The 19,956-nt window shown below is 45.7% G+C and overlaps 1 protein-coding gene across 3 annotated transcripts in view; it reads right to left on the reverse strand.

Annotated features, from left to right (window-relative positions):
- Positions 1-16,173: 16,173 nt before the first annotated feature.
- UBE2R2 (ubiquitin conjugating enzyme E2 R2) overlaps positions 16,174-19,956 on the reverse strand; it is a 149,225-nt gene continuing 145,442 nt past the window's right edge. For all 3 annotated transcript variants that reach the window (XM_085628841.1, XM_085628840.1, XM_085628849.1), the window contains one exon: positions 16,174-17,252. In XM_085628841.1, coding sequence (XP_085484967.1) covers positions 17,033-17,252 — 220 coding nt within the window. In that variant the 3' untranslated portion in view covers positions 16,174-17,032. The remainder of the gene's footprint in view (positions 17,253-19,956) is intronic.

Here is a 19,956-nt window from a genome sequence, read left to right on the forward strand (position 1 = left end):
ACCTCTCACTCGGAGCTTGTTAATGTGTGCAACCCATCCCGCTGGGATGCATCTGTGGTGATGGTCACAGTTGGGTTTGGAGGTGTCAAGGGTTTCCCTGTTGTGATGTTTTCCCTGTTCCACCATGTTATCTCTTCCTGCACTGTGTGCGTTACAACCACTAGATCCTCCCAACTTCCGTTTGCTTGTGACCATTGTTGTTGCAGCCATTCTTGGAATGGTCTCATGTGTAGGCGTACATTGGGGACTAGGTGTATGCATGACGCCATCATCCCCATGATCTTGCTCGCCGCTCTCACTGTCAGAGCTCGCCCCTTCTGGTAGAGACGTGTCTCCTTCAGCAGGGCTTCTGTTCTCCTGTTGCTGGGCATGACTGTGTTGTTTATGGAGTTGATCTGTGCCCCCAGGAAGATCTTCACCTGTTCTGGTTCCATTTATGATTTCCCCCCGTGAATCGAGAACCCTAGACTTGTTAGTGTATTTGTCACTATTTCTGCGTGTTCCTCGCACTTGTCGCGAGTACTTGCTTTGATTAGCCAGTCGTCCAGGTAAGGGTATACATGGATCCCTTCCCTCCGTAGGTATGCAGCTACCGCTGCCAGGCATTTTGTGAACACCCTTGGCGCGGACTTGAGGCCGAATGCCAGGGTTGTGAATTGGCAGTGATCCTCGTTGATGGTGAATCTTAACAGGTTCTTGTGTCGACCGTTCATCGGGATGTGCAGGTAGGCATCTTTGAGATCCACCGTGGACATGAAGTATCCTCCTCGTAACTGGGGCAGCACTTCTTGCAGCGATGTCATTTTGAATCTTTGAGTTTTAATGAATCTGTTTAGGAACCGTAGATCCAGGATGGGTCTTAGTGTTTCGTCCACCTTTGGGACCAGGAAGTAGTTTGAGTACACTCCCTTGTTCCTTTCTCTGTATGGCACCGGTTCTGTGGCCTTCTTTTGGAGCAGTTGCAGAGTCTCCTTTTTGAGTTGAGCAAGCTCCTCCCCGGAGCATTGCCTTCTTTTTGGTTTCTTGTCTGGAGGTCTTTTCTCTAGCTCTATGCAGTACCCGTACTGTATGACGTTCAGAATCCATTTGTCTGATGTTATTTTTTGCCATTGTTGAAGGTAAAGTTGTAGTCTTCCGCCTACTGGTGTTGCATGCTCGTAGGCGTTTGGTTTGTGAACCCCCCTTACTGTATTCACTATGCGCTTCACCCCCTGGGGTATCCTGAGGGTGAGCCTCTTCTTTCGATGGAAGTCACTTTGAGGAGGGTTGGTCTCCCCCTCTTCTTCTCTGTCCACATCCGTTTCCCCTCCCGCGAAAGACTGGCCCCAAGGTTGGTACTGCCAGTTCTGCTTCTGCTGGCCCTCCTGGCTGTGACCTTCACCCTGCTGCCCTTGCTGGAAAGTCTGGTGTGACGTTCCCGGCTGGTTTCCTCCCCTTCCGAAGGGTCTGAGCTGTGGTGCCTCTTCGCATCCCTCTGAATTGCAGGGCCCCCATGGACCTAGCCGTTTCATTTTCCTTCTTCAGCTGGGAGAGTTTTTCGTCCACCGGGGCACCGAACAGCGTCTCACCGTTGAATGGTGTGTTCAGTATGTTGTTCTGGACCTCCTGTTTGAAGCCAGAAATTCGGAGCCAGGCTTGCCTCCTCTCCGTGATACCAATAGCCATCAGCCTGCTAGATGTCTCTGCCCCGTCCAATGCGGTCTTAATGCATGCGTTAGCAATGCTCTTGCCTTCCTCGACCAGATGGGAATCTCTGTCTGTACTGCTCTGGGAGATGCTTAATTAGGTCTCCCATCTCGTCCCAGTGTTGGTGCCTGTTCAGAAGGGCATTGGAGTTGGCCATGCGCCAGTGCATGGCCGCATTTCTCTCCACCTTCCTCCCGGTGAGGTCCATTCTTCTGCTCTCCTTGTCGGGAGGCGGCCCTGAGGTAGCCGGCACATTGGCCCTCTTCCTGGCAGTGGAAGCAATGATGGAGTCAGCTGTGACTGACCCCTTGATATATGGAGGATCCTGTGAAGAGTGCTTGTACTTCTTTTCCGTTCTTGGAGTGATGGATCTGCAAGTTCCGGGCTCCTTGAATGCCTCCTTCCCTTGGTTCATCACGCTTTGGAGCATGGGGAGGAACTGGCTCCTAGTCTGCTTGGGGAGCAGGGTTTCCAGTAGAAAGTCTGCTTTGTGCTTCTCCTCGTCCAATTTCACCCCAAAGGCCGCTGCTGCGCTCCTGACGACCATGTTGTATGCTCCAATGTCGTCTGGCGGCGAAGGCCTCGAAGGATACGTCTCCACGGGCTCTTCGGGACTTTCTGCGTCGAGGTCTTGCCATTCCATCTCCTGAGTCGTCGACGGCGCCGAGCCGTAGATCGACTGCTGCTCGTCTTCTCCCTCATAGTAGGCTTCCTCCTCCTCCTCTTCAGGATCTCGACAGATCTTCGGTGTCGAAGTCCTCCTGTTCCTCTACCTCGACGACCTCGGTCGGCGGCTTTACTGGGATCTTGTACTGTCTCATTTTTTCGTCAAACTCCTTCCTCAGAAGGATACTCCATCTCCGTCTCGAGCCTTCTCTTTTTCTTCTCCATTTCGGAGGCGGGATCGGCGTCGAGCGCTGGTCTCTTCGACGGAGCTTGCGTCAACGCGGCCTTTTCCTTCGTCGTCGGCCGGCTCACCTCGAGGCCCTGCTTCGACAAACCCTGCTTTTCAGCGGGCTTCGGCACCTGGGAGTCCTTCTCGAAGGATCTGCCGGGCCTTCCGTCCTTGGATCCACTTGCGGTCGTCGAAATTTTCAGCGCCGGTGTTCCTTTCGAGGACTTTGACTCTGTTTTTCGAGAGTCACTCTCAGATTTTCGGGGCCCTTTCGGGGGCTTCGTACTCTAAGAGTCTCCTACCTTGTCGGGCGTTTTCTTATCGGTCTCTGCGACCGTGAAGACGTCGGGTCCTTCGGCGATGTTGTCCTCATCGTCGGTGGAGAGGCCCAGCTCGTACAGAGACGGGGCCTTACCCTTGCCTTCCATGTCGAAGTTGGCTCTTCTCTGCCTTTCTCTCACTCGGAGCGTCTTCGGCGTGAAGACAGCGCAGGCATTGCAATCCTTGCTCACGTGGTCGATCGGCAGGCAAAGGTTGCAGACTGGATGCTGATCCTTCTGCGCGTATTTGTGGTGCCAGTTACGGCAGAATTTGAATGGTGTCTTGTTCATTGCGCTCAGAGCCTCCGAGTGCGCATTTTCCAATGGGCGTTGAAGTTTTCGTGGAACTCCACCTTCTTCGTCGTCCCAGTTGTATGTTCTTCTTCTCTGTAGTCTTGTATACTTTCTCCTTCGATGAAACTCGCGTATTTATCTCTTCCTTCGTTCAAACTCTGGAGCTTCTCGATAACGATCCAGACCCAACGGCGGAAAAAAGAATCTGAAGATGGCGCACCCAAGGTGGGACTTCCGCAGGAAGCACGCCGACGTCACGAGAGGTACACCAAATGGTGGGACGTCGACGCCCACCTGGGCTACGACAAAAAACAAAAAAAAAAACGACGAATCCGGACCCAACCACAAGATCGCGGAATAATGCACAGCATAGTGAATCCAGAAAGATTCACGCTGCAAAACTCAACTGACTGATTAAAATGAAAAGCAGAAACTACTTTTGGTAGGAATTTAGGATTTGTACGAAGAACCACTGTGTACCTGAAAGAAGGGTTCTTCTAAGGTTAATGCCTGTAACTCACCAACACTCGAGTGAAGTGATGGCGATTAAGAAGGCAACTTTCACGACAGAAATTGTAACGGACAACTATGTAATGGTTCAAAGGGTGGACCCATAAGCCTTGTAAGAGCAATGTCAAGATTCCAGACATGTGCAATTGGCATTCTGGGTGGTATTATTTTAAGGCCTTCCTTAAAAGCTTTAATAACTGGGACTTTGAATAAGGACAAATGTCTGTTTTGCAGATATGCAGCTACTGCTGCAAGGTGTAGTTGAATGGATGTGTAGGCTAAGCCTACTCGTTGTAGATTGAAAAGAAAAGGAAAATGCTACTTATCAGTATGCATCTGTTCTTGGCATGTAGAGCTGCAGTTGTACACTGCATAGATCACCATCTGGTGTTGGGCTCGGATGCTTGTACCTTGTTGTCTTGGAAAAAGTCTTTTGTAGTCACGAGATAGGTGACTCCTCCCTTGAACGATAGTGCGCATGGGCATCAACTCCATCCTCAGATTGTTTTTCGCCATGAAGGGAAATGGAGTTTGTAAGAAATAGAACAGATGTCCATGTAAGTGTATCTAATTAAGTGAATACTGGAACAGATACAGGTCCCGGAGAGGCGTGTACAACTCTGCAGCTCTACATGCCAAGAATAGATGCATACTGGTAAGTAGCATTTTCCGTTCAAGGCATACGAGCTGCAGATTGTACACTGTGCATAGACTGTAAAGCAGTGTCTCCCCTAGCGGTGGTCACCTGTATCTGTTGCAGAGGTTTGAAAAAGTGTTTTAAGAACAGCCTGGCCTACAGGAGCCTGTTGCTTGGCCTGCAGGTCAACACAATAGTGTTTGGTGAAAGTATGTGGCGAAGACCATGTTGCTGCTTCACAGATGTCATCTAAGAGAATGTTCCCTAAGAATGCCATGGAAGCCCCTAGTTTGCGTGTTGAGTGCGCCATAAGGGGAATTCTTAATGTGCGTTTAGCCTTTTGGTAGCATATTTGAATGCATTTGACTATCCACCTAGCAATCCCAGCTTTAGAGATGGGGTTTCCTTTATGAGGTGGCGAGAAGGCTACAGACAGTTGTTTTGTCTTTCTAAAGGGCTTAGTCCTGTCAATATAATAAAGTAGGGCTCTTTTGACGTCAAGTGTGTGAAGAGCTCTCTCTGCTACAGAGTCTAGGTTTTGGAAAAACACTGGTAATTCAACTGATTGGTTAAGATGAAAAGCAGAGATTACTTTGGGAAGGAATTTTGGATTTGGTCTAAGAACCACCTTGTTACGATGTATTTGTAAGAATGGTTCTTGTATGGTTAAAGCCTGAATCTCACTTACCCTCCTGAGAGGTAATTGCGACAAGGAAAGCTACTTTTGCAGTTCACATTTGTGTAGAGGTTCAAATGGGGGACCCATGAGTCTGGTAAGGACAATGTTTAGATTCTACACCGGATAGGGTGGTAGTCTGGGAGGAATTATTCTTTTGAGGCCTTCCATAAAGGCTTTAATTGCAGGTACTCTAAATAGTGACAAGTGTTGTCTGTTTTGTAAATAAGCGGCAAACGTAGCTAGATGTAATCTTATGGATGAATATGCTAGATTACAGCTTTGTGAGTGCAGCAAATAGCAAATGATGTCTTGAATTGAAGCATCCAACGGATTGATTTTATTGTTATTGTAGTAGATGACAAATGTTTTCCATTTTGCTGCATAACAAGCTCTAGTAGTAGGGCGTCTGGCTTCTTTAATGATATTCATACAGGCCGGTGGAAGGCTAAAGTAACCGAACTCGAGGACTTCAGGAGCCAGATTGCTAGATTCAGTTGTCTTATCTCTCCATGGTTCTGCTTTAGCAACGTTGGGGAGACACATAGTTTTTGGTGTGGAACTACTGAAAGTTCCAGGAGTGTTGTGAACTACGGTTGCCGTGCCCATGTGAGAGCCACCAGGATCATCTTTAGAGACTGCTGCCTGAGCTTGCGTTACTAGGGGAATAAATGGGAGTGGCGGAAAAGCGTACACAAATCTGCCTGACCAGTTCATCCATATCGCATTGCCTTTGGACAACGGGTGTGGAAACCTGGCGGCGAAGGTTGGGCATTTCGCGTTTGTGTGTGTGGCAAACAGATCTATATCTGGTTGGCCCCACATTTGGAAAATGGTTGAAGAACTCGAGGATGAAGTTCCCATTCGTGTATTTGCTTTGTCTGCCGACTTAGCATGGATTTAGCAGTCTGTGTCCTTTCATTTGTGGTGTCTACAGCCTGTCCAAAAAAGTTGTTCCCGATTGAACGGCTAATTGAGGATAGTTGTTTGTACTTCCTGTTTGAAGCCAGAGATGGGCAACCAGGCATGTCGTCTGAGTAACATGCTAGTGATTTTACCTGGGTGTCCTGCTTTCCATCTCTGTTGACGGCGCAATAGTGGAGTTTAAGTGGCTGCGCTCGGCGCATGCGCACTGACACTGTGGGCCGAGGGGGTGGGTGATGCCTGAACCAATCACCGAGCACAGAGGCAGACTGGCGCGAGCGCGCCGCCGGTGCGCCAAAGGCGCGCCAAAGGCAAGACCGTCTGCGCCCGTCCGCGCTAATCTCGCGCCCGGGGCCGGACACTCTGCTCCTTTTTCGCCCTGGGAGAGGAAAATTTGTTCTAGGAAACAGCTGCTCGATTTGGCTAAGGTGAACTGCGCAACGCCTACCTGCTTTGCACTGGATAGACTGCTGGCTAAGGATGGAAACCCCTGCGAACTACAGTGTGAATCCTGTCAGTTTAACCTGCCTAGACCAACCACTATAAAATCGCTTGAAACCTATACTAAGCCAAGTGCCATTACCTTGGACACTGCTCATGAGAAACAACACATCAAAGCAGCCCTGATAAACTGCAGATCCCTGCCCAAGCACGCTGCGGATCTCTGGCTGCTTCTAAAAACCTCAGGCTTAAATCTTCTATTTTTGACTGAAACCTGGCTGCGAGAAGGGTCAAATCCGGATATCTGCCTGACTGTTCCCGTGGGCTATAGAATGGTTATAGCCAACAGAGCTGATAACAGACTTGGGGGTGGTCTAGCAATAATTCTGAAAGAGGAGTGGGAAATCTCCTACAAGACAGTAGCAGGGCTCGGTCCTATTGAGGCCATGTCCTTCCAAATTAAACCTACCAAAAATCTTTTGGTGGCAGGACTCTTGATATATAGACCCCCGATTTCCTATTGGCCACTACTATTCGACTGCATTGCCAACCTATCGTTACGCTACTCCAACTATATGGTGCTAGGAGATTTTAACGTACATATGGACCTGGCTAACTGCCCTCTGGCCTCTTTTGTAGGCGATGCGCTAAAAAGTAAAAAATTTTGTGCAAAGAGTCCAAGCTCCCACTCATGCAGCTGGACATACATTAGATCTCATTTTTACCAATGACAGGTCCATCACTGTGGATAAGCCGCTGCCAGTAATCTGGTCTGACCACATGCTAGTCACTTTCAAGCTGGGACTGATGTGCCCGGCTAAGCACTGTGGACCTACTATACAAAACAGAAGAAACTGGAGGAAAGTTACCCCTGATACAATGAGAAGTGAATTAGACAATACCACTCCTACCCCCTCCGGTAACCCCTCTAGAGATTCCTCCCTCTTCAATGCTTGGATAACCTCTGCCCTAGATAAGATCGCTCCGATCAAAGCCTGTAAGGTACCTAGGAGTAGGCCATCAGCGCCTTGGTTCAACACTGAACTACAATTGGAAAAAAGTCATTGCAAAAAGCTGGAACGTATCTGGAGGAAAAATTATGATACCTCAGCAAAAGAGACATATGGTTTTGCGTTTGAGGGTATGAAATTTCCTCATTGCCTCCTTATGAGAGACTTTTTGGCTAAACAAATCATGGAAGCAGAAAACTCCTCAAGGGAGATCTTTAAGATAATGGAGTTTTTTGAAACCTCAGTCCCTAAAAAGCACGATCCCGGCGTCTCTTCCGCTGTGTGATGAACTAGCCTCTTTCTTCCATGATAAGATTGCGGACATCTACTCCACATTCCCGACTACGGGTGAGCAGGTGATGCCTCCGATATGCCATTTAGTCAAATGGTCAGATTTCTGTCGATATGAGAAGGATGCTTCCTTGAGAGATTTAATGAAAGTAAAGTCTGGATGCCCTTCCGATCCCTGCCCGGCGAGAATACTCAAACTCCTAGCCCCCGTAGTCAACAACACTCTGAATAATGTTTGGAATACCTCACTGGTCACCGGAATCTTCCCTACTGAATGGAAGAAAGCCTTTGTCCGTCCCATCCTTAAAAAAGAAGACGCTGACCCAACAGAACTGAAAAATTTCAGACCAATCTCTCTGCTTCCCGCCCCTGCTAAGATTCTAGAAAAGGAGGTACAAAGACAGTTGTCGGAATTTCTTGAATCCAATAGCTGCCTACACGACTCACAATCAGGTTTTAGGGCGGGTTACAGCACCGAGACAGCTCTCTTGGAGGTGGTAGAATCTATTTGGGAGACGATGGACACAGGAAACTGTGCCATGCTCGTGCTGCTTGACTTGTCGGCAGCTTTCGACACGGTCTCTCACAAGATTCTGCTTAATAGGCTCCACGCATTAGGAGTCACAGGGACCGTGTTACGCTGGTTCCAGTCGTTTTTGGAAGACAGATCTCAACAAGTCTTCCTCCCCCCACATGTTTCCAGCTCTAGGACACTGCTACAAGGGGTCCCGCAGGGATCCGCCCTGAGTCCTTCCCTGTTTAATGTGTACCTGGCCCCACTAGCATCTATTGTGGAAGATCTGGGTGTCTGTGTTGTCTCCTACGCAGACGACACTCAACTCATCTTTTCCTTTAAAGAACAGAGTGAGAATGCTTTTACCAACTTCAGGCAGTGCCTTCTGAATATTTCATCTTGGATGACAGACAACTGCCTGAAGTTGAACACTGATAAGACTGAGATACTGTTTTTTAATCAACCTCTCCCTCCTCAATCCGAGCTATGGTGGCCAGCAGAATTAAACCCTCCTCCGATTCCGGTGAACTCAGCCAGGAATCTGGGTTTTAGAATTGACACCCAACTAACAGGCAAGGCTCAAATATCGTATATATCTTCACAATGCTTTTGGAAACTGAAGGCACTGCGCAGGTGCCTCCACTTTCTTCCTATGGAATGCAGGAAGACAGTGGTCCATGCGCTCATCACCTCTCAGTTAGACTATGCCAACAGCCTTTTCATTGGTCTCCCTGACTATCTTTTTAGGAGACTTCAAAGGATCCAAAATGCTGCCGCGAGACTTATTAGAAATGTACCACTACGGTATCACATCACCCCCCATTTGCAAAGCCTACATTGGCTGCCGGTCAAAAAAAAAGAGTGATGTTTAAGGCCCTGGTCCTAGCCCACAAAGCACTCAGAGAGGTTGGGCCTCTCTATCTGAGACACAGGCTCCAAAAATATCAGAATGCTAGAACTCTGCGTTCCAGCAATCTGAATCTCCTAACCATTCCACGTTTTAGGAAAGTAAGGTCGGGAGGAAGAGCCTTTGCGGTAAAGACAGCCACGCTCTGGAATCTGATGCCTAACTCCCTGCGTCAGATAAAGGAGGAACTTTCTTTCAGGAAGGCTCTTAAAACATGGCTGTTTGGCCTCTCTGTTATCCCCTAATTCCCTGAATCTCTCCCCGAGCTAATTCCCTCTCTGGCTGGATGCTAGCGCCGGGACACCTCCGCTGGAGGTAGCTGTCGCGCTCTATAAATGCTATAATAATAATAATAATAATAATAATAATAGTGTTAATGGACCTAGAGGCGGTGTCTACTGCATATGGGGCACACTCGATTGATGCATTAGTTATTAATTTCCCCTCTTGAATCAAATCATTGGCCTTTATCTTATATCGATCAGGTAAATATTGCAATAGGGTTTCCAGTTGGTCATAGTGAGCCCTATCGTACCTAGCAAGTAATGCTTGTGTGTTGGCTATCCGCCAGTGATTAGCTGCTTGGGCAGCAACTCGTTTGCCGGAAGCATCTAATAATTTAGCCTCTTTGTCCGTAGGTGGCGCATTACTGGAGGTCTGAGAGTTGGCCAGTTTTCTGGCATTAGTTACCACTAGGGAATCTAAAGGGAGGGGACCTTTGATGTAGGTGGGATCATTGGGAGCGGATTTGTATTTTTTGCCAATTCTCGGATTGAGAATTCTAGACCTAACAGGGTCCTTGAAAATGTCGGGGGCATGTTTAATGACACCGTTTAACACTGGCAGGGTTTGTACAGTCCTTAGCGACTGTTCAAAGGTGTCTATTAGAAAGTCGTCCTCTGTGGGGTCCGAATGCATTTGAACACCATGATACTTAGAAGCCCTATTTACAAGCTGACTAAAACCAATATGGTCATCTGGGGGAAGATGGCTTTGTTGGGTATGCATGGGGATCAGGAAGGTCTGGAGGATCTACTGGGTCATCATAATCGTCCCAATCGTTCTGTGATACATCTGTCGTCATCAGGGTCAGTAAAAGGGTCATTGTTGCCACCCCCCCCATCCCCTAAAATAATCACCAACACGTGGTGAGTTTGGTGGAAGTATAGGAGAATTTGGAGGAGAGGCAGGCTTAGTAGGAAGAACAGGAGAAGAGGGTCGTAAAGGTGAAGTAGCACAGTCTTTCCTTTTTACAAGCACTGCAGGAATGCCTTGGGTGTCCAATTTCCTCTTCTTGTGTGCAACAGTAGCCACACGTCCTGTTTTAGGGTCTGTGTGGAGTGTTTTTTGTTTCGGATCGATAGGATCTTGTCAGAAAAGTTCTTCCTCTTCGGTAGACGCTTTCGGCGCTGTTTTATTTTTTGGGTCAGAGGGAGGTTTGGATTTCTGCTCCGGAGCCTTGGAAGGTGTTTTTGGGTCCTTCGGCTTCTATGTGGAGGCGGAAATCTTTTTCGGTTCCGAAGCCCTTTCTTTGGGTGCCGAGGTGGTGGGGGCAGACGTCTTTTTGGGAGTAGGCTGCGCTCCCGGCTTCGGTGCCGATGGCACTTGTGGGACAGTGATAAGCGGCTTGCTGGGTCCCGAGCCGCCAGAAGGCTTGTCCTTTATCTTCGGAGCCGGGCCCGGGCTTCTGAAGCTGGTTTTCAGTCGCGACTGGGGCCAGCAGGCGAAGTCTTGACCAGGGCCTTCTTTTTTCAGGTGGGGTTGGGGTAGGGGCAGTTGTACTTGTTGACCTGGAGTGGAGTGATGAGGTCGTCAGTAGTCTGCTTCGGACACGATTTCCAGATCCTCAGAATCCTCCTCTGGGACATCTGAGCTGCTTGTTGCGCCATGATGTGTCGTCGGGCCCAGCGATCGTGGATGATATTTTTGGATCGAAAGGAGGCGCAGGCCTGGCAATTATTCTCGTCGTGCTCGGGCGAGAGACACAGGTTACAGACCTTGTGGTGGCCACTGTGTGGGAATTTAGCTCCACACTGGGGGCATTTTTTAAATGGAGTCCTTTCCATGAGCCGTAGGCCCGAACGGCGTTGATAAGCCCGGCGGCCCGCGCCGATGATCGGAATCGAATATTTGAAGAGCGCGTCGGATATCACGCGATCAAGAACAACACCGTTGAGTTTATGATGGTTTGTGCGTCGAAAAGGTTTGGAGAATTTGGTGCTGAACCGGAGCACAGGAATTACATCTGAACGATGCCGGAAAAAAAAACAATCGGGTGATGGAGTCGATGCCCATGCGCACTATCGTCCAAGGGAGGAGTCACCTATCTCGTGATTACAAAAGACTCCTTCCAAGACAACAAGGTGCTAGCATCTGAGCCCAACACCAGATGGCCATCTATGCACGGTGTACAATCTGCAGCTCATATGCCTCGAACATAATATTCAGAATAGATTAATCTAACTGATGTATTTTATTGTTATTACAATAAATAACAAACCTTTTCCACTTTGCTGCATAACATGCCCTAGTGGTAGGTTTCCTTGCTTCTTTAAGGATTGTCAAACAATCTGGTGGTAGATTTAGGTATCCAAACTCTGACTTCAGGATCTAGATAGCTAGGTTGAGCTTCTTGGGGTTTGGATGTCTGATTTCGCCATGGTTCTGTGTGAGAAGGCTGGAAGTGAGGTGCAGTTTTTGGTGTGGAACTACTGAGAGTTCTAGTAATGTGATGAACCTTGGTTGACGAGCCCACGTGGGAGCCACTAGAATCAGTGTGAGTGATGTCTGCCTGAGTTTCTAAACCAGAAATGGAAGGAGAGGGAGAGGCGGAACAGCATAAGCTAATATCCCTGACCGGTTCAACCACAGGGCATTGCCTTGGGTAGATGGTGTGGGACCTTAAGGTCTTCCCTTTCCCAGTTAGAAGATCCTCCCACCAGACACCAGAGCTGGGCAGCTCTACTTTATCATTCAGCCTAATAGATCTTGATAAAGCCTTGCTGAAATGCTCTACAAGGACCGCCATTACCTGTATTACCATTACTCTTGGTGCAGAGGACAAACTGAAATGCAACATCTTGAATTGGAAACAGATACCAACAGAGAACCTCATACAAGTTGTGTGATTTGATTATCAGAATGTGTAAATATGCATCTGGAGTTCCCAGGACATCGTTAATTCTTGTTCCTGCAAAACCAGGATACCTTTGACTTGTTCAGCAAAATACATAATCCTCGCCTCTTCATTGGAATTATAACTCCAATAGATCTTTTCCTCTCTGAGAAAGGCAAACAACTTCTATGGTACCTCTAACAGAGCTGAAATCTCAATAAAGACTTTGAGATGGGGAGCAGGGGATGGATGAGAAGAACGGGTAGAGGTTTGAGTAATTACAGACTGTATCCCTGCTTGAGACTCTGCAAGACCAACTGATCTCTAGTAATTTTCTGCCATTTCTTAAGAAATGGCACCAGCCTACCATCTGCAGGTGTCAGATGAATAAAAGCAATACAAATCAAAGAGGCTTGATGGCTAACAGAGGAAGAAAATCCTTGCCCCCCAACCTACTTTGAGCTACAACCTTTTGTTGATTGAAAAAGCTGCAGTTGTGTTTGCTTTGAAGGTTATTGTCTCCCATATAGGAGGAGGAGGTTGAAATGCCTATGAAACTTTTATATAAGAAGAAAGCCTCTAAGCCCTAGGAGTGGCATGACTGCTTGAATTATTCTAAATAAGTGTCCACCTTTTTACTAAAACTCCTCTGGCAGTCATACAGTACATCAGTTAGAAATGCCTGAGGTGAGCATCCAGGCAGGTCTCCAAAAGAAGCAACTGCATGCACTATGACTAAAACAGTTTGAATACTTTGGATGCTTTCATCCCATCTTGGAGAAGTTCCTTAAACGTACCACTAGGATATTTTGTCAGGGATTTAAAGTCATTCAAGCTAGATCCCATAAACAAAAATTAAACTTGGCTAAAGGAAAGATAGCGTTGGAAGACCTGACGGCCAGACTCCCAGGTGCAAATAGCTTTTGTCATAACGCATCAAGCTTTGTGGATTTGTTACATTAAATAGAACTGTAGTTTAAATCTGGCAGCCTAAGCCTGAATAATGAGACCATCAAGAGTAGGATGAGAAAACAGGCAGGAGGAAATCCGAATATTTCTTCCAATAGGCCATTTGTGACACCAGCGATGCAGATGTGGATTTACACCATGGCTCGTTAGCCTAATCTATATTACACATCATTAAATAGGATTTTATCAGATTTCAGCTGCTGTTTTTAAATGACAATATGCAAAGTTTATACGGCCTCCTAACAGCTGAGTGAGCCCCTTCAGCAGGCCTGCAGTTATCAACAGTTTCATGGCGATATAGCCAACCTACTAGCATTATGTAGACCTGCCAAAAGGCTAGCTTTGAATTCAAAGGAGGTTAAAAAAAAAACTCCACAAAAACTATCTAATTAGTGAATTTAGAACAGTCAAAGTGTTAGCGGGTTTGAAATAATTTAAGTATTATGATTTAGAACAATACTCCTGAAATATTGGGTATCTGGGTTTTCTTTAAAATTACGCGTCATATTTGCACTTGGAAAACGGAATAATCTGTTCTCGTAAAAGAGCCTCCAAATAAACTCCGAGCAAAGTAAACAAAGGCTCAGTTGAATTCTTAACTCACTGGAGCAGGCTTCAAAATAAACTTTGAAATGGCTGCAGACAGATAGAAATAGAAGACTGAGCAGCAGAGGCCAAAGAGGGTACTGGTGCCAAAGTCGCAAGCATGGCGAATGTGCTGCCCGGTACTAAAGGTGGTAACTGATATTTACATCTCAGACTTGGAGGCAGCGAAGAACTGCAGCCTCACCATTTTAAAAGTCTCAACTTCTTTAGAAGTGCCTCGAACCAGTTGGGACTGCCTCCGATGAGGAAGTTATCATTCCTGCCTGACCATCTTTATTTTCCTGCTGTGATGAGACGTGATGTTCTTATGTTTTTTGTGTCCCTCTTAGCCAGTAGAAAACCTCAACCTTCAACAAATTTCGAGTCCAATATTTGTTCCGTGCCCTAAAGAGTCATTCGACTGCTCATTCAAAAACCCCTTTATAAAAATTTTCAAAAAACACACCTTTCTCTCAAAATGCTTTGTGATGCATCTTTTGGAATAAGTTATAGGTCAGGATTATGTTCGTTGCCAAGATCCAGGAAGCATGAGAATCAGTTACCAACATGGAAGAAAAGTTAACTTTAAGATGAAATATTGAGAAACACAATGGCTACAGATGTTGCATCCATTGGAGCTATGGATGAAAAGAAGCGTCATTGGTGCATAAGGTAGCCAGCCGTTTCCAGTGGGGGAACAAAATCCTGTTGCTGAAAAGCATCACAGGACGCTGGAGATCGAAAATCACTCAAAAAGGGGAACCCAATAAACCCTTGACGGCTTAGGCAGTTTAATATGGGCAGGTAATTGTGCCTAGGATGGATTCAGAAATATTTAAACAATGATTGATTAGCTAGATTTAGGTAAGTTCTGTTTAAGTAACTCACATCTGGATTATTCATGCAATTCAAATAACTGATCAATGAATAAATCAACAAATAAGAAAAAATAAACACAGGTGTGTGTATTCAAAAAAACGATTTAGTATTAAATACAAACTGGTTCATTTATACAGGGTGCATAAAAAAAAACACAATGTAGCCAGAAGTGATAGTTACATGAATTTCAATATCCTTCGTAGTTGTGGACACCTTTTCACATAAATGTCTTTAAGGCAATTTGAAGAGTTATACAAAACTAACATTGGCTTAAATACATTGACATGGGGGAATAGGTGTGAAAGTATACGTTAACGTCTAATTATGGCTATGTCCGTTAGACCATCTTAAGGACGTTGAGTATGTGGATTAAAAAGACCTTTACCATAAGGTAGGGATTCTGTTAAATACTTCACCTCAAGCGCCCGTAAAACAACTAGGTCCTTGTCTTGGAAATCCACAATATCGCTGGGATCAATGAAGTTTTGTCTCCCAAAATATTGCGGTTCTGAAGTATTTAACAGAATCCCTACCTTATGATAAGGGTCCTGAAGATGGTCCAACGGACATAGCCATAATTAGACCGAAACGTCGACTGTCACACCTATTCCCCATGTCAATGTATTGAAGACAATGGTAGTTTTGTATAACTCTTCAAACTGCCTCAGACATTTTTGTGAAAAGGTGTCCACAACTGTAACTACGAAGGATATTCAATTTCATGCAACTATCACTTCTGGCTACATTGCGATTTCTTACGTACCCTGTATAAATGAACCATCTTGTATTTAATACTAAATCTTTTTTTGAATATACACACCAGTTTCTTCTAATTTTCTCTTCTTTGTTGATGATTTATTCATTGATCAGTTATTTGAATTGTATCGAGGTGGAGAATGGCAAAGAAAAATATTTTATATTTAGCTTGATGACTCCTGTCAAGGAGTTAGATCAGAAAAGTAAAGGTCTATAAATGTTACTTTGCTTGCAGCATTTTATGGTCCTAATACTAAGGATCCCAGACCACAGAGTAACCTACCCCCAATTTTGTAGAAGTTCCAGCACAAGTAGTGGTTGGGAGTTATTTTAATATTTTGATACTCAGCATTTTTTTTAAAGTGTTTCAGAAATACCCAATGCTTGATACACATTTCGGAAATCTGGAATTTGGGTGGGTGGTGTGGGGGAGGGGACAATTGGACAATTGGATCAGATCTGCTGTAGCATGGCTTAAGAAAAAGAAACTGGTATGAAATTAGTAAATTAAAGGTGGATAACAAGCAAGACCATAGAAGACTGACACTGACCAACAGTGTTCAAACTAGTAATGGTACTGATGTGTTAGCTCAATGTAGATGAGTGTTAAGGTGGTAAAACAGCCCAAAGATTTGGTTTGTAGGAGTCAAAAATGGGGTGTAAGCGCTAAAATGCCAGCATTCAGTGCTATACAACTGTAAACCTAAATGGTCCATTTACATACAAAAGTAAGTTACAAAAAATATTGTCCAACAGATCAAAGGTTAAATATTAAATGTTTATTTCAGGGCTCAAATTCACAATCATTTCAAAACATAAAAAACAAATCAAGACCATCTGGGCCTCAACTTTATCCTGTGACATCAAACTAGAGAAATGTGTTTTATGTAAGGGGTATATATGTACATATCTTCCCATTTATAAAGATAGATATACATATATGTGAATGACAAATGATACTGGAATACTGTACCTTTCAGTAACATTCCATCAAGCTCACAGTAGCTCATCACTTTCACCCCACACCTTAAACAAAAAAAAAAATGCACCACAAGATAAAAAGAAATTAAAAAAAAAGAAAAAAAAAAAGAATGAAACAAATGTGCACACACTATCACTTTTTTTATCAGCTAAACCTTGGCATATTTCCCCATTTTTTTTAATGCTACAAATTACTTACGACTTGGGATCCGGCGCCCATGGTGTGCCTCAGCTTACAAATACATTAAACACCTTGATGTGGGATTCGTAGGTTTTACTTCCTCACAGAATCTAAACAAACTTTTGTGTTAACTATTTTTTTTTTTTTTAGCCATTTTGTTTCTTAAAAGAAGGGGGTGTTTGTCTTTCCTTTAAAAAAAAATCTTAATACAGTGATGAAGGGTTAAAGAATGCAACAATTCAGGGACAATCTGTGGAGGTTCTTTCTCTTTCCATAAGAGGTCCATAAAAAGGAGCAATCGAGATCCACACAACAGGAGACAGCAGAAGACAAGTTTTTTGTTCCCCCCCATATATATATTTGTTTTGTTGGCTGCCGCTAGATTATCGCTACTCCTTTTGGCCTGAGTCATCAGGGTAATAAAGGGGAAGTGAGGATGAAAAATGGCCCATCCAAGTAGGTCACGATTCCTCATTCCCAGAATCATCGTCATCATAACAGTCGGCATCTTCTGCCTCTTCATCTTCGTCATCAATATCATCATCATATAAATCGTCGTAAAGCAAGTCTGAACTGTTGTCATGGGAAGGCACTTTAGTTTTGATGCAATATTCTGCTAGCGTGGTGGGGACCTTTACTCCATCCTTCTCTGCTTCAGCTTTTGTAGACAAAACTTGTTTTCTGCAAAGTAAAAGAACAAAAGATGAGTTTTTTTTAATAATGTAGCTTCTGTAAAAAGAGGAAGTGGCCATTCAGATTTAATGTAAGTACTTAAGAGTCCAAACAAAGACAGAAGACCAGGTCCGATTACTACAAGCTAGGGAAGTAATAAACAGAACGAGGTTGTTACTACTGAACACAAGAATCATTTAGGAACAATATATAGTCTGAAGTTACACCATCAGAAGTAGAAGAGATAAAATAGTTCAGAGATGAACTACCACAACGCTTTGTATAGTCTCACTCTACACCCAGAAGGGAGATGATAAATCTAGGTCAGAAGGAGGGCACACTGACCAAAGGCAAGCTTTCCAGAAGCAGAACAAGGAAGGTATCAGCTACCAAACTAACAGGAAAAAGTTGTCTTTTCCTGCCCTGATTCTTTGCTTCCATTTATTCTACCACAGGATTGTGTACTTTTCTGCCTTTCTATTAACACTAATTGAGCCAGGCCCCCAGATTCGAATGAAATAATCACTTCAGTGCCCAAGCCCTTCCCCCTGAAAAAGTGACCTCATTCAACCTGCTCTTGTTTACTATAAACTCCAATCATTTTGTGGCGACCACCAAGTTGCTGAATCACCATCCTATAAGCTTAAAGAAAGGCAGGAGCAGCATGTCAACAACCACTGTGCACCCACACAGGTCACTATGAAAATGAAGAAGCCAACTACACTACCATCTTCAACACTAACCTTTACAATCTGCCTCCCACTTCACATAGTCGGTTACATTAATTTAATAATGAGTGAGATTATAACATTCTTCCCATTTTGCTCTTATCCACAGTTTTATATTCTTATTCTAATGGCACATCTTCATTTCCCAGCCCTAAAAAGACCGCTGGGGAGAGGGATTGTCTGGGAAAATGAAATCATTATTGTAATGCACAAGGATACGGGATCCTATCGAAGGGCGAAATGTAGCTCCAGTGTGAATAAGCGGCTTAAGACAGAAAATGTTCAGTATAACTAGTCTACAGGTTTTTGAAGCATTGGTCACTGTAGCACACCACATGTGTTATTCTGTTTTATGACTAGTCTGACTGGGATCCTGCTATTTTGATACATATAGTGGCCATGCGTCATTTAGCTTTGGCTAACTATATATTTGCTGTGCTGAACCTGGCCATTTTTGGTATCAAACATGTTGGGATCACCGTTACCGGTGTTGGAGGTATGATTCCATGCACTGAGGGGCTCCTCCAGGAAGCCCCCACTACTCTCAGAAACAAGCCTTCCAGGGTCTGCTAGCAAGCTAGCGCTGCTGCCTACCAGACATGATTCTGCCCTCCTGCTGCTGAGTATGAGCAGGAGGAAGGTAGAAAAATGGGTTTCCTGTCACAGGGAGGTGTGACCACCTTCCAGACAGGTGTGACCACCTTCCAGACAGGACTTACTTTATTGGGCTGGGGTGTGGCTTGCCAGCGCCAGACTTCTTTGAAGGGACATTTGGTGCCCTCCTAGCATACTCTAGCTTGAGCCAGTTGAGGGAGCCCCTTGCCTCATGCTCTGGCGTGAAACTGGACAAAGGACATGGGAGTATCCTCGCCTCTGTCCAGTCCCTCCCCTGGTACTGAACCCAGAGTCGTCCTAACCCCTTTAAGGTTTTAAAGGACTTACCGGTGGGTGGCTATTCAGATTAGTCGTGGGACAAGATTCATACTCTAAGCCACCTCAACCGTCTGGGCAGCTTGGACTTTGCCTGGAACAGAGACCGCACCAAGGAGGGCTCCTGCTGATCCTGGTATCGCTGTTCTGCCAGTCTTCGTCATCGCCTGTGCTTCATTCATGTTCCTCTCCAGGCGGTTAGCATCAAGGACACCTGAAGCAATCTTCCTTGAAGTGAAGGCATCATTCCCCTGCATCTGCAGGCACCGCACTGAAGCAGACCGGTCTCCTGCTCCTGATGTACCAAGGACTCCGACAGGATCAGCAACACAGGTGGTGGTGGTGGTGGTCGTTTTGCAACTCCCTAGAGGCCTGACCCGTCCTCAGCAAGTTTGAGGCCAGTGTCCCTTGTCGCAACCGATGGAACAGAACCCCTGTGCACAGTGTGTGCTTGCCATTGCCAAAGCTTGTTGGCACTGTACTCCAGAGATCTTCAGGCTACAAGAAGCTTCAGCCTCCAGCATCTTTTGGACAAGATCTTCGTCCTCACCGCATTCTCTGCACCGTGGGCCTGCATCTTTGGTGAGCTGCTCGTGGTCCTCTTGCAACTCCTGTGCCTTCGGCCTGTGGGTTCTCATGAGGTTATTCTTTGGCTTAAGTGGGCTCCCCTGCTTGTTCGGGGCCTGCTCTGACTCTCCTGCAATTGATGAGTCCCTTGGACCTTGCAGGTCCCAACATTGCTCCTTTTTAGTTTACCACGTCTGTTGCTGCTGTCAAGGCTTGTTGGTGCTCCAGTTGGTAACAGAACACCCTGGTTCTCGACCTCCAACATTGGCTTGCTCGTGAACGGCTCCTGGTCTTCCACAGTATCGTCTGGTCCTCACAGCTGCAACAGCAAGGTCATCACTCCTGCATCTTAAGTCATTGGTCTATCGTGCCCCCTGGTCACTTCCACGTGGCATAGACTGTCCCCTCTGCTTTCAGGTACTTCTCTTCAAGAATCCATCCTTGGACTCCACTTGACTCTCCCACCTTCCTTGTCAGCGGCATCTTTA

Source organism: Triturus cristatus, chromosome 2_1, assembly GCF_964204655.1.
Source record: "Triturus cristatus chromosome 2_1, aTriCri1.1, whole genome shotgun sequence".
Lineage (NCBI taxonomy): Eukaryota > Metazoa > Chordata > Amphibia > Caudata > Salamandridae > Triturus > Triturus cristatus.